At 44.3% G+C, this 17,245-nt stretch overlaps 1 protein-coding gene across 2 annotated transcripts in view; it reads left to right on the forward strand.

Annotated features, from left to right (window-relative positions):
- Window positions 1–17,245, forward strand: part of Sdk1 (sidekick cell adhesion molecule 1) — a 974,090-nt gene that overhangs the window by 550,991 nt on the left and 405,854 nt on the right. For both annotated transcript variants that reach the window (XM_006504712.1, NM_177879.5), the window contains exon 5: window positions 441–574. In XM_006504712.1, the coding sequence (XP_006504775.1) occupies window positions 441–574 (134 nt within the window). The remainder of the gene's footprint in view (window positions 1–440; window positions 575–17,245) is intronic.

A 17,245-nucleotide genomic window follows, 5' to 3' on the forward strand; every position in this document is an offset into this window, starting at 1 on the left:
GAGGGAGGGAGGGAGGGAGGGAGGGAGAGAGAGAGAGAGAGAGAGAGAGAGCACTAACTGAGAATGCTGTGGGCTTTTGAATCCTCAAAGCCCACTCTCAGTGACATCTTTTACACCTCCTAATCCTTCTCAAACAGTTCCACTAACTGGGGACCCAGTATCCAAACATATGAGCCTCTGAAGGACATTCTCATTTGAACCACCACAGCTGGCTGGCCAGTGACTCTTCAGGGTCTGCTCACCTCTGTCTTCTCAAGGCTGGGACTAGGACTATGTCATCAGAGCCACCTTTTTCACATGGGTTTTGGGGATTAAACTTGGGTCCTCATGAGTTCAAGACAAGTATTTGAGCAATTGAGCCATCTCCCCAGCCTATGTTTGGGTCTTTATTTTTCTTTTTTTATATCCCCCTAAGTGGCCTTGTCTTGTCTCGGAAACAGAGCCATCACATTGGAGAATCAGCTGGTGATCCTTGCTACAACAGCGAGTGATGCTGGGGCTTACTACGTGCAGGCTGTGAATGAGAAGAACGGAGAGAACAAGACAAGCCCGTTCATCCACCTGAGCGTAGCACGTGAGTTCTGAAAATCCAAGTGATGGTCCCGAAAGAAACAAAGTTTTGCTGTAATTGATAACCACTGTGTGGTGGGACACTGTGCAATCCATCTCTCTCTGGTGTGGTTTATGGCTTAATATTGATCTCCTGTTGGTAGTTCAAAGGGCTTTGGAGCCATTGATTCCTTTGAATGATTTGCAGACAATATGAATTTTATATTTTTTTAACCCAAGATCTTACTTGTTTTGCTGACTTAAAAAAAAAACAAAACAAAAAACAAACAAAAAAAACCAGTTGTTCTCTTTGTTCACTGCTAATATTACTTTTTTCACAATTTCTTCAGATTTTCCCTATAGATCTCAGTGGCCACTGAGGCACAGGCTATGTTCTGCTAACCTAAGAGCAACATCCCTGAGAAACAGAAAATGTGCATATACAGTTGTGTTTAAATTAGCAATATTTGGGGTCAGCGAGATGGCTCAGAGGGTAAAGGAGCTTGCAGCCAAGCCTGATGACCTGAGTTTCTATGGTCAATCTCTAGACCTGTGTGGTAGAAGGAGAGTACTGATGCCCAGAAGTTAGACACACACACACACACACACACACACACACACACACGCCATGGCATGAATTTTTTAAAATTAGCAGTATTTTAATAGGTAGGTCTAGTGACCAAGGTTTGTCATCCCCTATCTTCACGATGCTGAGGCAGGAGGATTTCAAATCTGAGGCATGCCTAGATTACCAAGTGAGCACTAATCTAGTGCAGACCATTTATAGAGACATTACCTTGATTTTTTTCTTTTAAAGGCAGTGGCTAAGCACAGTCTGTTGCTCATTTTCACTTGACTCAACTAAATACACATAAATTGCAGTTATAGACTCAATTATTTAAGAAAGTTTAGTTTGGAGAAACACTTTACATATTTGGACTTGGACATTTTAGACCATGACCTATACCAGGTTCCAACATACATATCAGAAGTGTGTCCTCGAGTGTTGGCAGTGTCTCCTTTCATGGTATGAAACACTCTAGAGAAACTGACCATGGAGACTGGCCTTGGAAGGAGAAGTTCAGAGTGTTATCCTGGCATGCGGCCCATTGCGGCCCTGGGTTTCCTCTTCCTGAATATATCCAGAGGTTGGGGAGCCGTGGCTTTTTATTTGTGCATTTTGGAAATATACATGAAATATGCAGTGTTCTCTTTGCCTGGCATCTCAGGACAACTGCTTTGCTATAGGAGGGACAGAATGCACAGGGCAAATGTCTGCCTTGAGCACTGGGAGCTGGTGTGGGGATTAAGAGAGTATGGGCTCACACACCCACCAGATTCCATGTGGCTCTGTTGTAATTCTTTCATTCTTTTAATCCGTGTGTGTGTGTGTGTGTGTGTGTGTGTGTGTGTGTGTGTGTACATGTTTGTAAGTGTGTATTATGTGCACCTCTGCATACCCTGTGAAGGCCAGGAATGTTCTTCAGTTGCTCCCCACCTTTAAAAACATTTTGTGTGTGGGTATACACATGAATGCATGCCTATGTATACAGTGTGTTATGGTGTATGTACACATATTAGGGGGATGTGCATGCTCCCACATTCATGAGTGTAGTGGACAGAGCAGGATGTCTCTGTCTTGTTAATATCACACTCTACTCAACAAGCTCTAGAAATCCTCCTGCCTCAACCTTCTACAATGAGGGGGCTACAGACACACTTTACAACACACAGTTATTGTTATTGTCTTGATAGTCTCTGCGTAGCCCTTTCTGTCCTAGAACTCACTACATACACTAGAATGATAACAAACTCCCAGAGATCCTCCTGCTTCTGCCTCCCAAGTGCTGGGATTAAAGGTGTATGTGTGTCCCCAAGCTGACCAGAGCTAGCTTTTTACAAGGGTCCTAGAATTTGGAACTCAGAACCTCTCGATTGTGCAGAAGGTCCCTCTGAGCCACCTCTGTAGCCCCCTTCCTCCTCATTTTGAAGGCTTTCTCACTGAACCTAGAGCTCACTGATTCAGCTAGACTTGGGTGGTGGCTGTGATCCCCAGGAATCTGCCTGTTATCACCTATCCAGCTCCTGGGCCCAGCCTTTACATGCAGATTCTGAGGGATAGAATCCGGGTCCTTACTCATACCCTGCAATCGGTTTCCTGACTGAGTCTTTCCTTCAGCTCTTAGGACCTCCTCAATTCTGAGGAGCGAGAGATATCCTCCCCAGATCATACAGCAGGCAGACTGAGGATTAGTCAGGCCCTTTTAATGCACATTGATTAGCTAGAGCACCACAGCATCCTGTGTGTGATACTCTGCCTTTGTCAAGAGAAGCGAACACGACTGACCGAGACGTTTTCAGCAACAATAACAAGGGATGGAGATTGTATTACCAAGGAGCTCGTGATTATTGTTAATGATTGCCAAGTTTTATAACTAGCGGCATTCATTCCGTTCAGCAAATCTGATTTAGCACTCGATTGTGGTATAAATAGGATAATGACGGTCAAAGACAGTGGTGCTCTGGGTCAGAAACAAGGAAATCGGCCTTAATCTGTTGGGAGATGCGAGAAACGACTCTGCAAGGCATTCCGGGTTCACACGGCACTGCTACCCCAGAGTTATCAAATGGGCTGGCATCCTACGGCTATTCTGACCTGGGGTAAAGAATAGAACTAGAGTGATGTATTCTTAAAGTCCCTTCTGAATGCAGCACTGTGGTGGTAGGTCATTAGAACATGTAAAAAGTTTTGCAATAATTTCAGCTCTACCCCAACCAAAAAGTCTAAAAGAAGCCACTCATAAATATTATAATTAACCGACTCACATCTCTCTCCCTCGTAAAATGGTATCTTTTCATCAGCATCAGGTAAAACATGCAAAGCCGAGCTATAATGGCGCTGGGCTGAAGACTTACGTTGTGCTAGGTAACAGCCCTGCTGCAATCTGCTCCTCTATAAAGTCTTCACTTTTTATCACGACCAGAACAGTGTAGGAAGGGAAGGAGGTAGAAGAACCAATCTTATTTTAATTCTTAGGCGAACCTTCCCCTGACACATCAGACTTAGCTAAATGTTAAATGGAACCAATTATGCGTTTTTTCCCTGTAGAAGTTCTATTTGGAAAACCTCTAAAGATCAGAAGTCTTGATAAATCTACAAACCCCTCTAGGATGTGTGCTTCTGGATGGCTGCCTGGGTGTCACATGGTGCTATATAGGTAGGAGCTACAACCTGGGGTGGGCATGTAGCATCCTGTGAAGCCTTGAAGCATGGAAGACCTATCATATCCCTGGATTCCCTATACAATCTCAAGAGTCATTTATGTTCCTATTGAACTTGGGGGTCAGAGCCTGTGCTCCAAGCCAGGTTCACCCTCCTGACCTCAGAATGTGAACTAAAAATAAATAAATAAATAAAAATTTAAAAAATCTAATTGTGGAAAGCATAAAAAGGAATTTGTCCAGCGTGGTCACATTGAGAAGAGGGACATAGCCACCCCATTTCCCCAAGTCCACTTCTGGCAAGGTCCCGAAATGAGATTTAAAATTGATGTAATAGAGGACGCAAGGATATGCATATCTAAGTAGTCCTGGTCAAGTCATGGTTCTGCCCACTGTTGGCCCAGCATTGTTTGGCTTCAGTTTCATCCTGTAGGATGGTCTAAAGAGAACTGTGTAAATTTCTTTCTGGAGACCTGCTCCTGCTCTGGTCAGGGCCTCTCTGTCTCTATAGAGTGTCTTCATCTCTACCAGGCACCTAAGGCACCATGAGAAAGGTGTGCTGTGTCTACAGCCTCAGGTGTCTATTTTGTATTTTTCTGAGGTGGGCTTTTGTGAGAATATCACAGGAGAAGGTTGAAAACTTAAAAAACAAAAGGAGAAACTGGCCAGTGTTCCAGAAATATCAAAAGGTATTTCAGCCAATTAGCATTTACTGAATATAGATCCCCTCCCTTTTTCTTTTATCTAGAGAATAAAGTAAGGGAACTTGGTATAGTGGCGTGACCAGCTTCTGGTGTTGGGAATTAAAGTCTAGGTGGATCATACTACAATTGGTTAAAAAATAATTTATCACTGATCTTGTCTCTCCTTTTCTATAGTGTGGAACAGAGGGAGAGACAGGGCTAAGCATGTCTGTGTGTCTAAATAAACGGTGTACTGTTACCTGCTAACAAGAAAAATTTACAGAATAAATGTGGGGTGTGTGTGTGTGTGTGTGCATGCACAGGCACACATGAGACTATATGTGTGTATGTATGCATGTGGTGTGTGTGTATGTGTGTGAGCATGTGTGTATTTGTGTCTATGTGTGTGTGTGCATGTGTGCTCATGCGACTGTGTGTGTGATATTTACACATATAGACATGGACACCAGAGGTAGATGTCTTCCTCAGTTGCTCTCCATCTTATTTTAAGAGTCAGGGTTCCAAATGGAATTGGAAATCAATGATTGGCTGGGCTTGTTAGCCCAAAAGTTCTCCGAATCTACTCATCTACCTCCCCAGCACTGGGGTTACTTTCTATTACCCACGTATGTTCTTATACATGAGTTCTGGGGGTCGAACCCATATCTTCATGAGTGAAAGGTAAATGCTTTACCAACAGGACCCTCTCCCAAAATCCAGTGGTTGAATATTTTATCTGCACTTGAAGCTTTGGGGAAATAAAACATAATGAGTGTGTGGATAAAAATAAGCTTTTAACATGCATGGAGCATTACAGCTGAAACATGGGCTCCTATGGTGCTACACGCTGTGCCATGCTTGTTTAGTGGATGGCATTACCTCCTCATGTGTGTGTCATGGGCCATGTAGTACTCAAGTCCGGAAGGAGAGAGTCTGACCAACCTTGCTGCCTCTCTGGGGCAGGTTTGCTTTGACGTTCTAATGTGACCTATGCCGCCAGGTATTAAGGCCATAGGTAGCGCGGGAGCATTCCACATGAATCTTTTATAGCAAGCTCCCGCAGCTCAGGTGCATACCCCAAATGGGCTGAACTTGCCTGGAAGTAGACATTTCTATTCTGAGGTCAGACCCGGGCAAGCTTTATAAACCTGTCAACCTGCTTTGCCCTTTCATTTGGAAAAGTTTACATCGAGTTAACTTCTACGTGTTGGCTTTTCCACACCGAATTAATATGTGAATGGGAGTTTCTTCCTTTTAAAAAAAAAAAAAAAGCCTACAGTTAGGAGATCAGATGGGTTCTGGCGGTGATTAATCAATCATTGTTTAAAAGCTGTCGAACGTACTGTAGACACATCATCACTTCTGACCCAATATTCAAAATGTCCGGTGTAATGAGGTTCTCTGTGAGGGATGAAGCTGAGATTAAAACAGAAATGACTGTGGCTCTCCTTCCTGCTTCCTTCACCTCTTTCATTTTAATGTCTGCTCTTCAAACAACATTTCCAGATAGGCTATCATTTTAGCTGATCCTCCTTCAGGCTGACAAACCCGGCTTTTAATTCCGAAGCCCACTTAACATTCTTGTGTCCTCTGTCATGCTAATTTAACTGCAGCCCTCATAGATGGTTAGTAGTTGAAAGCCAGTCCCCAAGAATAATGTCTTTGCACAGTTATCTGAGAGGACTGTTCCATAAGGCACAGCTTTTTGTGGCCTATCGTACATTCCTCACACTTCTAATATTAAAAGAGTGAAAGCCCTTGAATGGACTCTGGCATGGGTTGGCTATCTAAAGCAGAAGGAAGCATTTGAAAACTGTCTCTCCAGACCCGCATGGAGATGTTGGGTTCTCCATCCTGGCCGAGCCATTTAGAATCCAGTTGCAGATCTATCTATAGGGTATGTGATGCTTCCCTGCCAGAATTCTCAGAAACATAAGTAGAAAGGGTTCTGTAGCCTGAAGTCAGGTGCTTAACCACACAGCTGTACAAGTGCTGTGCATGTTCTGCCCAGAAAGTGCTGGCCAACCCTCTGGTGGGTGCTGCTAGGCAGATCCAAGACCCCACTCTGATAGGCAGAACTAAGTCTAAACTTTGGTCTCCAGAGTTCTTCTATAGACATTCTATCAAGAAAGAAGCCATGATGGGGCCCTCTGGAGACTCAGCAGTTGGGACCTCTTACTGCTCTCACAGAGGACCAGAGTTTTGCTTCAGCACCTCACAGCTGCCTATAGGAGATATAACTCCAGTTCCAGGAGATCCAGTCCCTCAGCATCTTCCAAAGGCCACCTACACTTATATGCACGTACCCACCTGCAAACACGCAATCACACACATACCTAATATATATATATATATATATATATATATATATATATGTGTGTGTGTATATATATATATATATGTGTGTATATATATATATATATATATATATATATATATATATATATATATAAAGTCAGAGGAAGAGGAGGAGGAGAAAGCAGCAGCAGCAGCAGCTCTGAGGGCCGTGGATGTAGCTCAGTTGGCACAGTGCTTACACTGTATACACAAAGCCCCAGGTTTGATCCCCAGTACCCCATAGACTGAGCCTGGTAGTGCAGTGCCTGTGATCCCAGTGCTGAGGACATAGAGGCAAAAAGATCAGTAGTTCAAGGTCAATCTCAGCAACATAGAGAGTTCAAAGTCTGCCTAGGCTACTTGAGAAAGAGGCCCAGAGCATCTGCCCCTGGGGTAGGAATACCTAATTAATCATTGGCTATGACATTCACTGATGTGGAAGAAACAGCAATTCAAGTATCCTGCTGATCCTGGAGATGTCCTGCACCGCACTGTTCTCTTGGCATCATCCTCATGACAGCTTCATTTTGTCTTGGTGTCTCACTGATGAGCATGGTCCAAACTTTGTAAACAGAAGCCTTTACCTTGCCTGGTATTGATAATATTTCACTGGCCAAATTATTATGGTTTCAGAGAATCCCATTTTTCTGTTAACATGGCCTCCAAGTTCTGTAAATGAAAGATTTATTCTAGCTAGCCCATTTAAAAAAAAAAAAAGACACAAAAACCTGGTATTTTATTTATAATCTGTAAGCCTAGATTGGGCAGATTCTATGCTAGTCTCACCTGTATCCAAACTTGATGTCCCATGTTACTTGCTGTTTGAGTCCCTCCTGGGCTGCTTTTACTCTGCCAGCCTGTCCTCAGGGTGCACTTCTCTCAGTCATATCCCCCTTGTCCATCCCACCTAATGGCAACCTTCTGCTCCTTACTTCCATCTTCTTTCTCCTCTCCTGTGGTCTCTCTGGAGACCCAACACTCAATTCTCAAGTCCTGCCTTTCTCTCTCTACTGCCCAGTCACAGGCTCTTGCCTTTTATTAACCAATAGCTTTAAAATGGGAAAAAGCCAGTATATGCAGATGCTAGGAGGCAACCAGATATGGGGGTTCAGAATGTAGCATAGCAACAGAACACCCCCCCCAGAAAGTTCAGTGTAGCCTCAGGGCCTCATTCATCTGTGCTAGCTTCCCAAGTAACCCAAAGCTGTGGTTTCTCCCCAGGAATACTTTTATATCCACTTATCCATGCTGTGAAAATTCATTCAGTTATAACAAAATACACAGGTCCACAAATCCCCCTGTTCCCAGCAACAGTCAAATGGTAACCTATTGGAAAGTTCCAGAAGCACACAGACCTGTGAGGACATCCTGCCCACTCGCTTGCAAATGAGAATTGTCACGTGGTCCCTTGGGATAACCTGTATACAGAGTTGGACTTCGGGTCATCCAACTAAAAGCTACAGTCTGCATGATCACTACTGTCAGCACACTGTACTCTACTTACACTTTCAGCTAAAATGTAAAGTGAAATGGCAACGTAAATATTTTGTTTCTGAGCCCCACATGCATAGGAGGCTGGGTGGTGAGGTGGGTGGGTGGATAGATGGATGAATGAATGGGTAGATGAGTCGAGAGTTGGATGGATGGTTAGATGCATAGATGGATGTATGGTGAGTGGGTGAATATGTAGATGGGTGAATGGATGAATGGATGGATAGTTGGTAAATGGATAGGTGGGTGGATAGATGGATGGAGGGATGGATGGATGGATGGATGGGTGGATAGATGGATAGATAGGTGAATGAGAGGGTAGGCAATGATACTCACCAACACTTCAATATCAACAAAAAGAGCTTGAGGGCCAGGGCTATAGCTCAGTGGTAGAACACTTGCCTTGCATTTATGATTCCCTAATTTCAAATCCTAGCCCTACCCACCACCACCAAAGAGAAAAAGGTAAAACTCCACTTGAAGTTTCATTGACAATACTTTGGGGGCTGGGAACTTGGCTCAGTTGGTAAAGTGCTTTTCAGACAAGCCTGAGGGCGTGTTCAGCTCCTCAACTGCACAATCCCAGTGTTGCTAGGTGGAGACAGGAGAATCCCTAGTGTTCTCTGGATGCCACCCCCATCCCCCGCTGGATCGGGAAGCTCTTGACCAACGAGAGACCCTGCTTCAACAAACAAGCCAGGTATGACTCCTGAGGAACAACACCTAAGGTTGACCTCTGACTTCCACGAGCACACGCACACAGGACTATGAACACATATCCTAATGGGAAGAACACTATATGCTCCTTACTGTGGAGCCAGTTCCCCAGCCCCTGTGATGTACTTTCTGATTTAAAAAAAAAAAATTAGTGATAAGCATAACAGTAATTTGGTGTAAGAAGAGGTTTGATTTTTGGTGGTTGTTGTTTCTTTCCAAGACCATGTGGCCCCTGGGTGAAATTTAAATTCACACACATACTTCTTCAGTGGCAGTGATGAAGATCAAGAAAATATTCTGGGCCAGAAAATATAACAAATTAGGATAAAAGTGTGGAAAGAAAAGCATGGAAATAGCCATTCCAGAAGGGAATCAAGGAATGATGTAAAATCCCCATGCAGAGTGGGAACCGGACTATGTGCCTCTCAACGGCCGGTGCATGTGTGACATCTTTAGACATGGCCCATCAAATATTTAGATTCCACTGAACACATAAAAAAAGAGTGCCAAATGAGTTTGATTTTATTAAAATATGCCAGCATGCTAAAACACACTGAAAATGATATTTGCATTCTTTTATATTTTAGGATAAGAAATTTTAGATGTCACCTTAAAATGTTAAAGAGATACATGGTTTTACAGAATGCTTTCAGGTGATTGAGGAGTAAAATTTTTTCTGGGGTGACTGCAGACTGGTAGTGATTTACAAATAAGTGTACTATTGAATGGTTTTCTAGGGGCTTAGTAAGGTGAAGGGCGTGGCTTCCTTTGAGCACTAGAGAGACATGATCTTATGTATGTTCTTTCTCCAGATCCTTATCAGTTCTCTTGGGACCCATGATCAAGTCTATTTCATAGGCAAGAAAACTGAGACATGAAGGGTAGAGCTTGGGACCCAGTTCATAAGCTCACGCATGCAGTCATAAGGTTACTGGCCCATCACAAAGTCACTGCCTGTCCTAGTCACTGTTCTATTGCTTTGAAGAGATGCCATGGCCATGGCAACTCCTATTAAAGAAAGCATTTTGGGGGTTTGCTTAGAATTTCAGAAGTTTAGTCCATTATCATCATGGCAGAAAGCATGGGAGCATGTGTGTCAGAGAGGTTCCTAAGAGTTCTCCAACCTCATTTGCAGGCAAGAGGAAGAGCAAGAGACACTGGGCCCAACTCACACATCTGAAACCTCAAAGTCTGACCCCACAGTGACATACTTACTCCAATGAGGCCACACCTACTCCAATACCACCATACCCCTCTTCTTCTCAAGTAGCCCCACTCCATAATGACCAAGCATCTAACTATATGAGCCTATGGGGGCTATTCTTAATCACCACACTAGTTCTCACAAGATCATTTGCCCAGGCATAAGGTCACTGACCTAGTCTCACAGTCACAGACCCAATCACAGAATTGTTGAGTTGACACAGTCACAAAGTTACCCAATCAAGAGTATGGTCAATGGGAGGCTGAGGACTCAAGACAATGTCTATGTGACTCCTTGTTGCAACCTAGTGACTCATATAAAGGGAACCATATATGTCCTGGGCCATGAGATGAAAGTGGAGAGTACCACCTACCTACCCTTCCACTGAGGGCTCTTGCTCTGCCACACCTGAACTATTGAGAGTCTAGGATTGTTTTTCTAAAGAAGGAGGCCTTCTGTCTGGTAGCAACATTCCTCCCACTGAACACTGGATCTATGTGACAGCGGTGTGCTAGCTCTGTACACTCAACTGTGATGCCAACCTAGCACCCCTGAGGCAATAGCAAAGTATGTTTGAGTGCACAGCAAACCTAGCCTAGGCTTAGGGGTGAAATGGATGTGAAATTGGAGATGAGGGGTGTGTGTGTGTGTGTATGTCTGTGTGTTTGTCTCTGTGTATATGTGTGTGTGTGTCTCTGTTATATATGTGTGTATGTGTCTGTATGTCTATGTGTCTGTATATGTGTCTGTGTTGTGTCTGTGTATGTGTTTGTGTGTCTGTGTGTGTGTGTGTGTGTGTGTGAGTGTCTGTGTACACAAGCATTATTCTTGAATGTATATGCATGTTCATGTGAAGGCCAGCAGTTGACCTTGGGTGTCTTCCTCGATCTCTTCCCACCATGTTTGTGCTAAGCCTGGAGTTTACCAATTCAGCTAGTTTGTCTGGCCAACAAGCCCCAAGGTTTAGCTCATCTGTGCCTCCCTAGCATTGGGATTCCAGGTATGCGTTGCCATGTCTGGCCTTTTATGTGGATCAAACTCAGATCTTTGTCCTTGTGAGGCACAGTGCAGCAGTTGTTATTAGCAGCAGCACCTTTGCTACTGTGGAGGATATAAAGGAGGATGTGCTCTGTCCCATAGATTTCTAAGAAGGATGTTCATGGCACTCCTAGTTCCCAACAAGGACACACAATTCATGCCCCTTTCGCAGTGAGAGAGCACGCGCTCAGGAGAATTTGCTCGGTAAGTCGACCTGCCCAGTTGGAATCTGTAAATGGACTGACTATAAGTATTCATTTACTTGTGCCAATTATGAGCTGAGTAGTTAAGGGCACCGATTACCATCTGGTGCTGATTTGCCTAATCAGATTTCTCACAAACTCCTCCACAAAGCTCAGCTTTAATAACTCTCACAAACCTTCTTCCCCCTGCCCTCATGTTAAATGCACCAATTTAAATGATGGTACAGATACGCCAGAGTGGGAGTCCACTAATGGGGCCAGTTTTAGGGCTGGAACTTGATGTTGCCCTAATACCATTTACCCTTGACTCTGGGGTCTGGTTTTTCAAACTTGTCTGAAGTTAGCTGACAGGGGCCTTGAGTTAATTTCATTGTAGACTCTTCATACAGAGGAGCAGTATTTCAAAATGTATCCTATATGTAAGGATTCAGCACTGCAGTTCACCCTTACTGCCCAGCTCCCGACCCTTTGAATGCAGTCCCTATCCCTGCATCACCTTCATTATTGGTAAGAAACGACAGGAAGTCAGGGGCTGCAGAGATGGCTCAGCAGTTAATAGTATGCACCACTCCTCCAGAGGACCTTATTCCCAGCAGCTCAATCAGGTAACTCCCAACTATCTATAACTCCAGCTCTCTCCAGGAGATTTAACACTGCTTCTGGCCTCTGTGGGCATCTGCATAGTTGTGCTGCACATGTGTGTTCATACATATACACATACACATACACATACACATACACATACACATACACATACATAAAAGGTGAAAATAGAAATCTTAAACATATACAGTTTTAGGGGAATCCAAAGAAAAGGATTGGGAACTTTGATTTTCTTACAGTCCATCCGTCCGTCAGCTCTGGCATGGTCCCATCACACGCCTTGTCTGGAGAATGCCCAACCCAAAGCCAGTAGTAGTGACTGCCCAGGAAGAGACCACAGAGCTAGATATTCATCATAAATGTGGTTTTCCTGGAAATTTTCTATTTATTCAATGATCAAACATAAATAATGATCCTGATTAGTTCCCCGGTATGGAGATTTTAGTAGGGTTTTGTTTGCTATTCTCCTTGGTCATCCCTGGTATTTTTCTACTTATGAATGAGTTCAGCATTCTGAGACTCCCAATTAAGAAACACCCGTTGGCCTTTTTTTTTTTTTTAATGCTTGGGAATTTTGAGGTTTTCTAACTCCAGATTGATTTGCTGGGCAAAATTGTCTTAACGCCTCGTGTTTCAGAAAAGCGGGAAGGTATGGTTGTTTGGAAAGATATAGGGAGTGGAGCCAATTGCTTTAGTAACAGTGGTGTTTGTGTTGATGGTCTTAGTGATGAGGTAAAACACCCAGGCAAGAGCACCTAATGAGAGGGGGGCTTTATTTTTGACTGACAACTCAAGGATACAGTGCATCATGGGAAAGCATGGTGATGAGCGAGTGAGGCAGCTGCTCACACTGCATCCAGTCAGGAAGCAGAGAGATGGATGCTGGGCTCAGCTTGCAGCCTCCTCTTTCTGTAGTCCAGGATCCCAGTCTATAGAGTAGAGCCACCCATATTCAGGGTGGATCTCCCCACCTCTGTGAAAGCCATCTAGATAACCCCTCATAGATTGTAGATGTGCTTAGAAGTTTGTCTCCTGGGTTACTCCAGATCCTTTGATTTGATACTCAGTGTTTTGGGAATACTCGGGAATTTGGGGAAGAGTATGAGACAGGGTTTGTCTATGTAACCTTGGCTATCCCTGAAACTTGCTCTGTAGACTAGACTGGCCTCAAACTCAGAGATCTGCTTGTCTCTGCCTCCCAAGTACTAAGATTAAAGGTATGGCTTGTTGGACACTTAGCATTAACCGTTACAGTATCTAATGTCTCATCTGTTATCTCTAGGTTCTAACATACAAGTAAGGCAGGAAATATGATTTGTCCCAATGTTTAATAAAAGCACACTATAGTAGTAGTTGTGAAAATATCTGTTTTTTAAATGTCTACTATGTATGCACTTTGCAAATGTTATGCTCTCTTAAAAAGATTGGCCCTCATGAATCCCCTTCTGGGGGGAAAGTCGAGAAGTGGCCGGGTGAGAGCCATCCTCATTTTACAGATGAAGGAAGCAAATCAACAGGATAAATAGCTTGCAGCGACCTGTGTAGTTCACTCGGTGGCATAGATTGGAACCCAGGTCTGTCTTCCTCCAGTGACACTTACAGTACCTTACTCATTTACGACAGAATTGTGTTTGATTTAGAAATCATGCTGGATTCTCTCAGCAGGCCCCTTCTTTAGGACATGCTACCTAACAGTGGTCACCTCTTCATGGCACCAGTTTCCAACTTTACTATTCAGTCATAATGTTTTATGACTGATCACTGTAAACGACTCTCTTTGGAGCCTTATAGACGGCAATTACAGCAGGTAATTAAAGCTGCAGCTCTTTACAGTGTGGCCGAGAACACTAAATCAAACTTGAGAAAAATCGGGCAGTATCTGATACAGAGAATAGCTGTTTCCCAGTTCTGAAGTACGTTACCAAAGCCAACGCCAGCACCAAGCCCTCGCTCTCCCAAGAACACTCTGCATGTGAGATGGACAGAAGTGAGATTTATGTTAAGAAATAAAAAGGGCAGAAGTTTACCTGCAGCTGTAGGTTGCATGTTCCAATTAGTGAATCTTCTGCTAAAGTCTCTGTCATCTCTGTGACTTTGGGTCATTATGCTGTCCGGGCCCTCTCACCTTTTACCATCTTCAGGAATCGACTCTTAGCGTTAATCAGTTCCCAGCAACTGTAGCTTCATGTGGCTCTGCATTCAGCAGAGAGAGTCAGAGGAAAGAGAGTGAGACCCTTGACCCAGCTGGCGGGATACTCTGCTCTTTGCCCAGACAGGTCTGGAAGGGTGAACCTGGGATGCTGGTTCAAGAAAATATTAGTTTTTGTACTTTTATAGAGCATAAAATGTGAGCTGGGTTTTGTCTGGTTTGCCTTAGTTATGAGCCTTGGAGACCATCCATGGAACCTGAGATCTGTAATGGTGTTATAATTCTCCAGCAGGCAGGGTAACAAGTGGGAGACCAGAAGTGCCAGACTCTAGAAGAGCTCCTGAGAAAGGACTAAGGAGATAGCTCGATAAGCAGAGCTCTTGCTGTGTAAATATAAAGGACTGGAGTTCAAATCCCCACGACCCATATAAAGCTGGATGTGGTGGCATGCATCTGTAATCCCAGCATGCCTACACCAAACAAAGCAGAGGCAAGAGAATCCTTAGAAGCCTGTGGACCAGCTAACCTGGTCCACACAGCCATGGGCAAGAGACTGTGCGTCAAAGGAGGTGAGACATGAGGTTATTCTCTGACCTCTGCATGGGTGTGCCTGCATTACTCCAACACAGGAGTCTGTACAGACAGACAGACAGACAGACAGACAGACACACACACACACACACACATCTTTATGAAGAAAACCTATGCAGTACTAGACATCATTTTGTTTTCCTTCCTAGCATGAGCTTGTGGAGCTGGAGGTGAAGTTGGGGAGGAGAAGGACCTGCTGGCACATGCCTGTAATTCTAGCGCTTGAGCAGTAAGCTGAATGCCAGCCTGTGTTATAAGAGATCCTGTCACACAATACAGACAGACAGACACACACATACACATAGAATATAGACAGACAGGCATACACACAAAAGAGGAGGGGTAGAGAAGGAGAAGAAATAAACAGATAGTGATGATATTCCTTTGCCTGTCCGGTGGTCTTCACTGCTCAGAAGCTAGGAAGGAGTCTCTACTTAGAGAAGCACGGCATTTATTCCTTAGGCTTAGTTGTCACCACTACCGCCATGACCACTGATACCATCTCCCCCTCTCTGCTCGCCATGACCAGCATCTTTGTTACTATCACTGGTTACCACAGGGCTCCCAATTCTTCCTGCATCACCACCCTGTCTCCCTGACAGCATGTCCTTGGGGTTTTATTCATTGAGGGGTAATTCAATTTTGGGAAACAGCCCTGTACAAATAGGCTCCAGAATTTAAGACCCTTTCTGTCTATTCATCCACATTAGACAGAGAGATCCAGGTACAGTAACCTATCCATAAGTTAGCCTTTGCTTATTAGTTCATTTCAGATTGTCTAAGTATTTTTTTCCTTCAACACTCAAGAAAACTTAACTTCTGGATTGAGAAAATGGCCTTGGGAAAAAAATGCAAAAAAAATGGTCCCATCATCAAAAAAATATGAAGGGGATAGGCAATATTTTGACCTTTCATATCCTTGTTTGCTTCAGGTATCGTGGCATTAAGTATATTCGTAATTTTTAAGTGGGTAGGGACCCTATCATGGCACTGAAATTAGCTGGACCACAGGTGCATCTTAAGCTGTGTAGGAGGCCTGATGTCAAGTCACGTGGCCTCTACTGGCTCCTGTTCTGATTGGTTAGTGAGCCTACCATTTAATCGCTATTAAGTATTTTGCATATGACCCTGGTCTGGAACACAAGGAAACATTGAACAGCAGATGTGCTATCACAACCTTGTGTGTGTACATTTGTGTAGGAGTGCACATATAAGTACAGGTGTGCATGTAGAGGTCAGAGCACAGCCTTGGATGTTGGTCAGTTGACTTTTTGCTTAAGACAGTCTCTCTTTGTCCTGAAACTTCACCACATAGGCCAAGCTAGCTCACCACACAGGCCAGGCTAGCTCACCACATGCTAGCTGACCCAGAAACTTCCAGGGAATCTCCTGAGTTGGCCTCCCACTTAGAAGGTACATGCTACTCCTGCACCTGGCTGTTGTGTGGGTGCTGAGGAGAGGCTCTCACACTTGCAAGGTGAGTTATCACCACAGGCCCCGAGACCATGCCTGAGTTCTGCACGGGAGCAGTCTTAGAAGCATTGCTCTGTGATTTCCTTTGGTTTCGAGAGTTCTTATGTATCATTTTTATCCCCATTTGTCCCCCCCCCCTTGGCCTCTTTAAAAAATTCAGTTCATTTCCATCTTTCATTCAGAAAACACAGTGCTCGTACCCAGCATTATGGGAAACTAAATAAAGAAGACACGTGGCCCTTGCCTTTCCGAGCCGCCACTTCCAGGGAGAGGCAGACTGAACAACGGAGAGGGCTCCACTGTGCAGGATGCCAGATGCAATGGAGCTATGCAGAGACCATGGTAGAAGCACAGACCAGGGAGCCATCAATCCTGCTTTTGGGGTTGGAGTAGCTTTGTTAGCAGAGCTCTTTAAAACCCTTTTCTTTTATGGAGCCACACACGGCCTGTGAGACGATTAAAAATGGAGATCTGGGGAGGGAGGCGTTCCATGTGACTGGGAGCTGGTGTCATGTCTTGTTTCAACACAGCATCCCCAGCAAGGCCTCACATTCACACAGCCTCCTTCCAAGAGCCCTAACTTACTGTGTGGCCACTGTCTACACCAGGACCTCCCCAGGGGGGCCTGAAGAATGGGTGGCACTAGAAATACTTGTCCCATGAAAATCTACTCAGTGTGAGAGTTTTGGTCAATGAGTGTGTTTTTGTGTGTGTCTGTGTCTGCCTCTGTGTGTGACTGTCTATGTGTATGGTGTGTGTGTCTGTGTGTATATGTGCATGTGTGTCTGTGTGTATATGTGCATGTGTGTGTGTGTATGTGTGTGTGTGTGTGTGTGTGTGTGTGTGTGTGGTGACTGTCCAATATCTTCATCTCATGATCTCCACTTTAACTTTTGAGATAAAGTCTCCCACTGAACCTGGCCCTCACTGATTCAGATAGACTAACTGGCCAATGAGGTCCAGGGAGCCATCACCTGTCTCTGTC

Source organism: Mus musculus, chromosome 5, assembly GCF_000001635.26.
Source record: "Mus musculus strain C57BL/6J chromosome 5, GRCm38.p6 C57BL/6J".
NCBI classification, from domain to species: domain Eukaryota; kingdom Metazoa; phylum Chordata; class Mammalia; order Rodentia; family Muridae; genus Mus; species Mus musculus.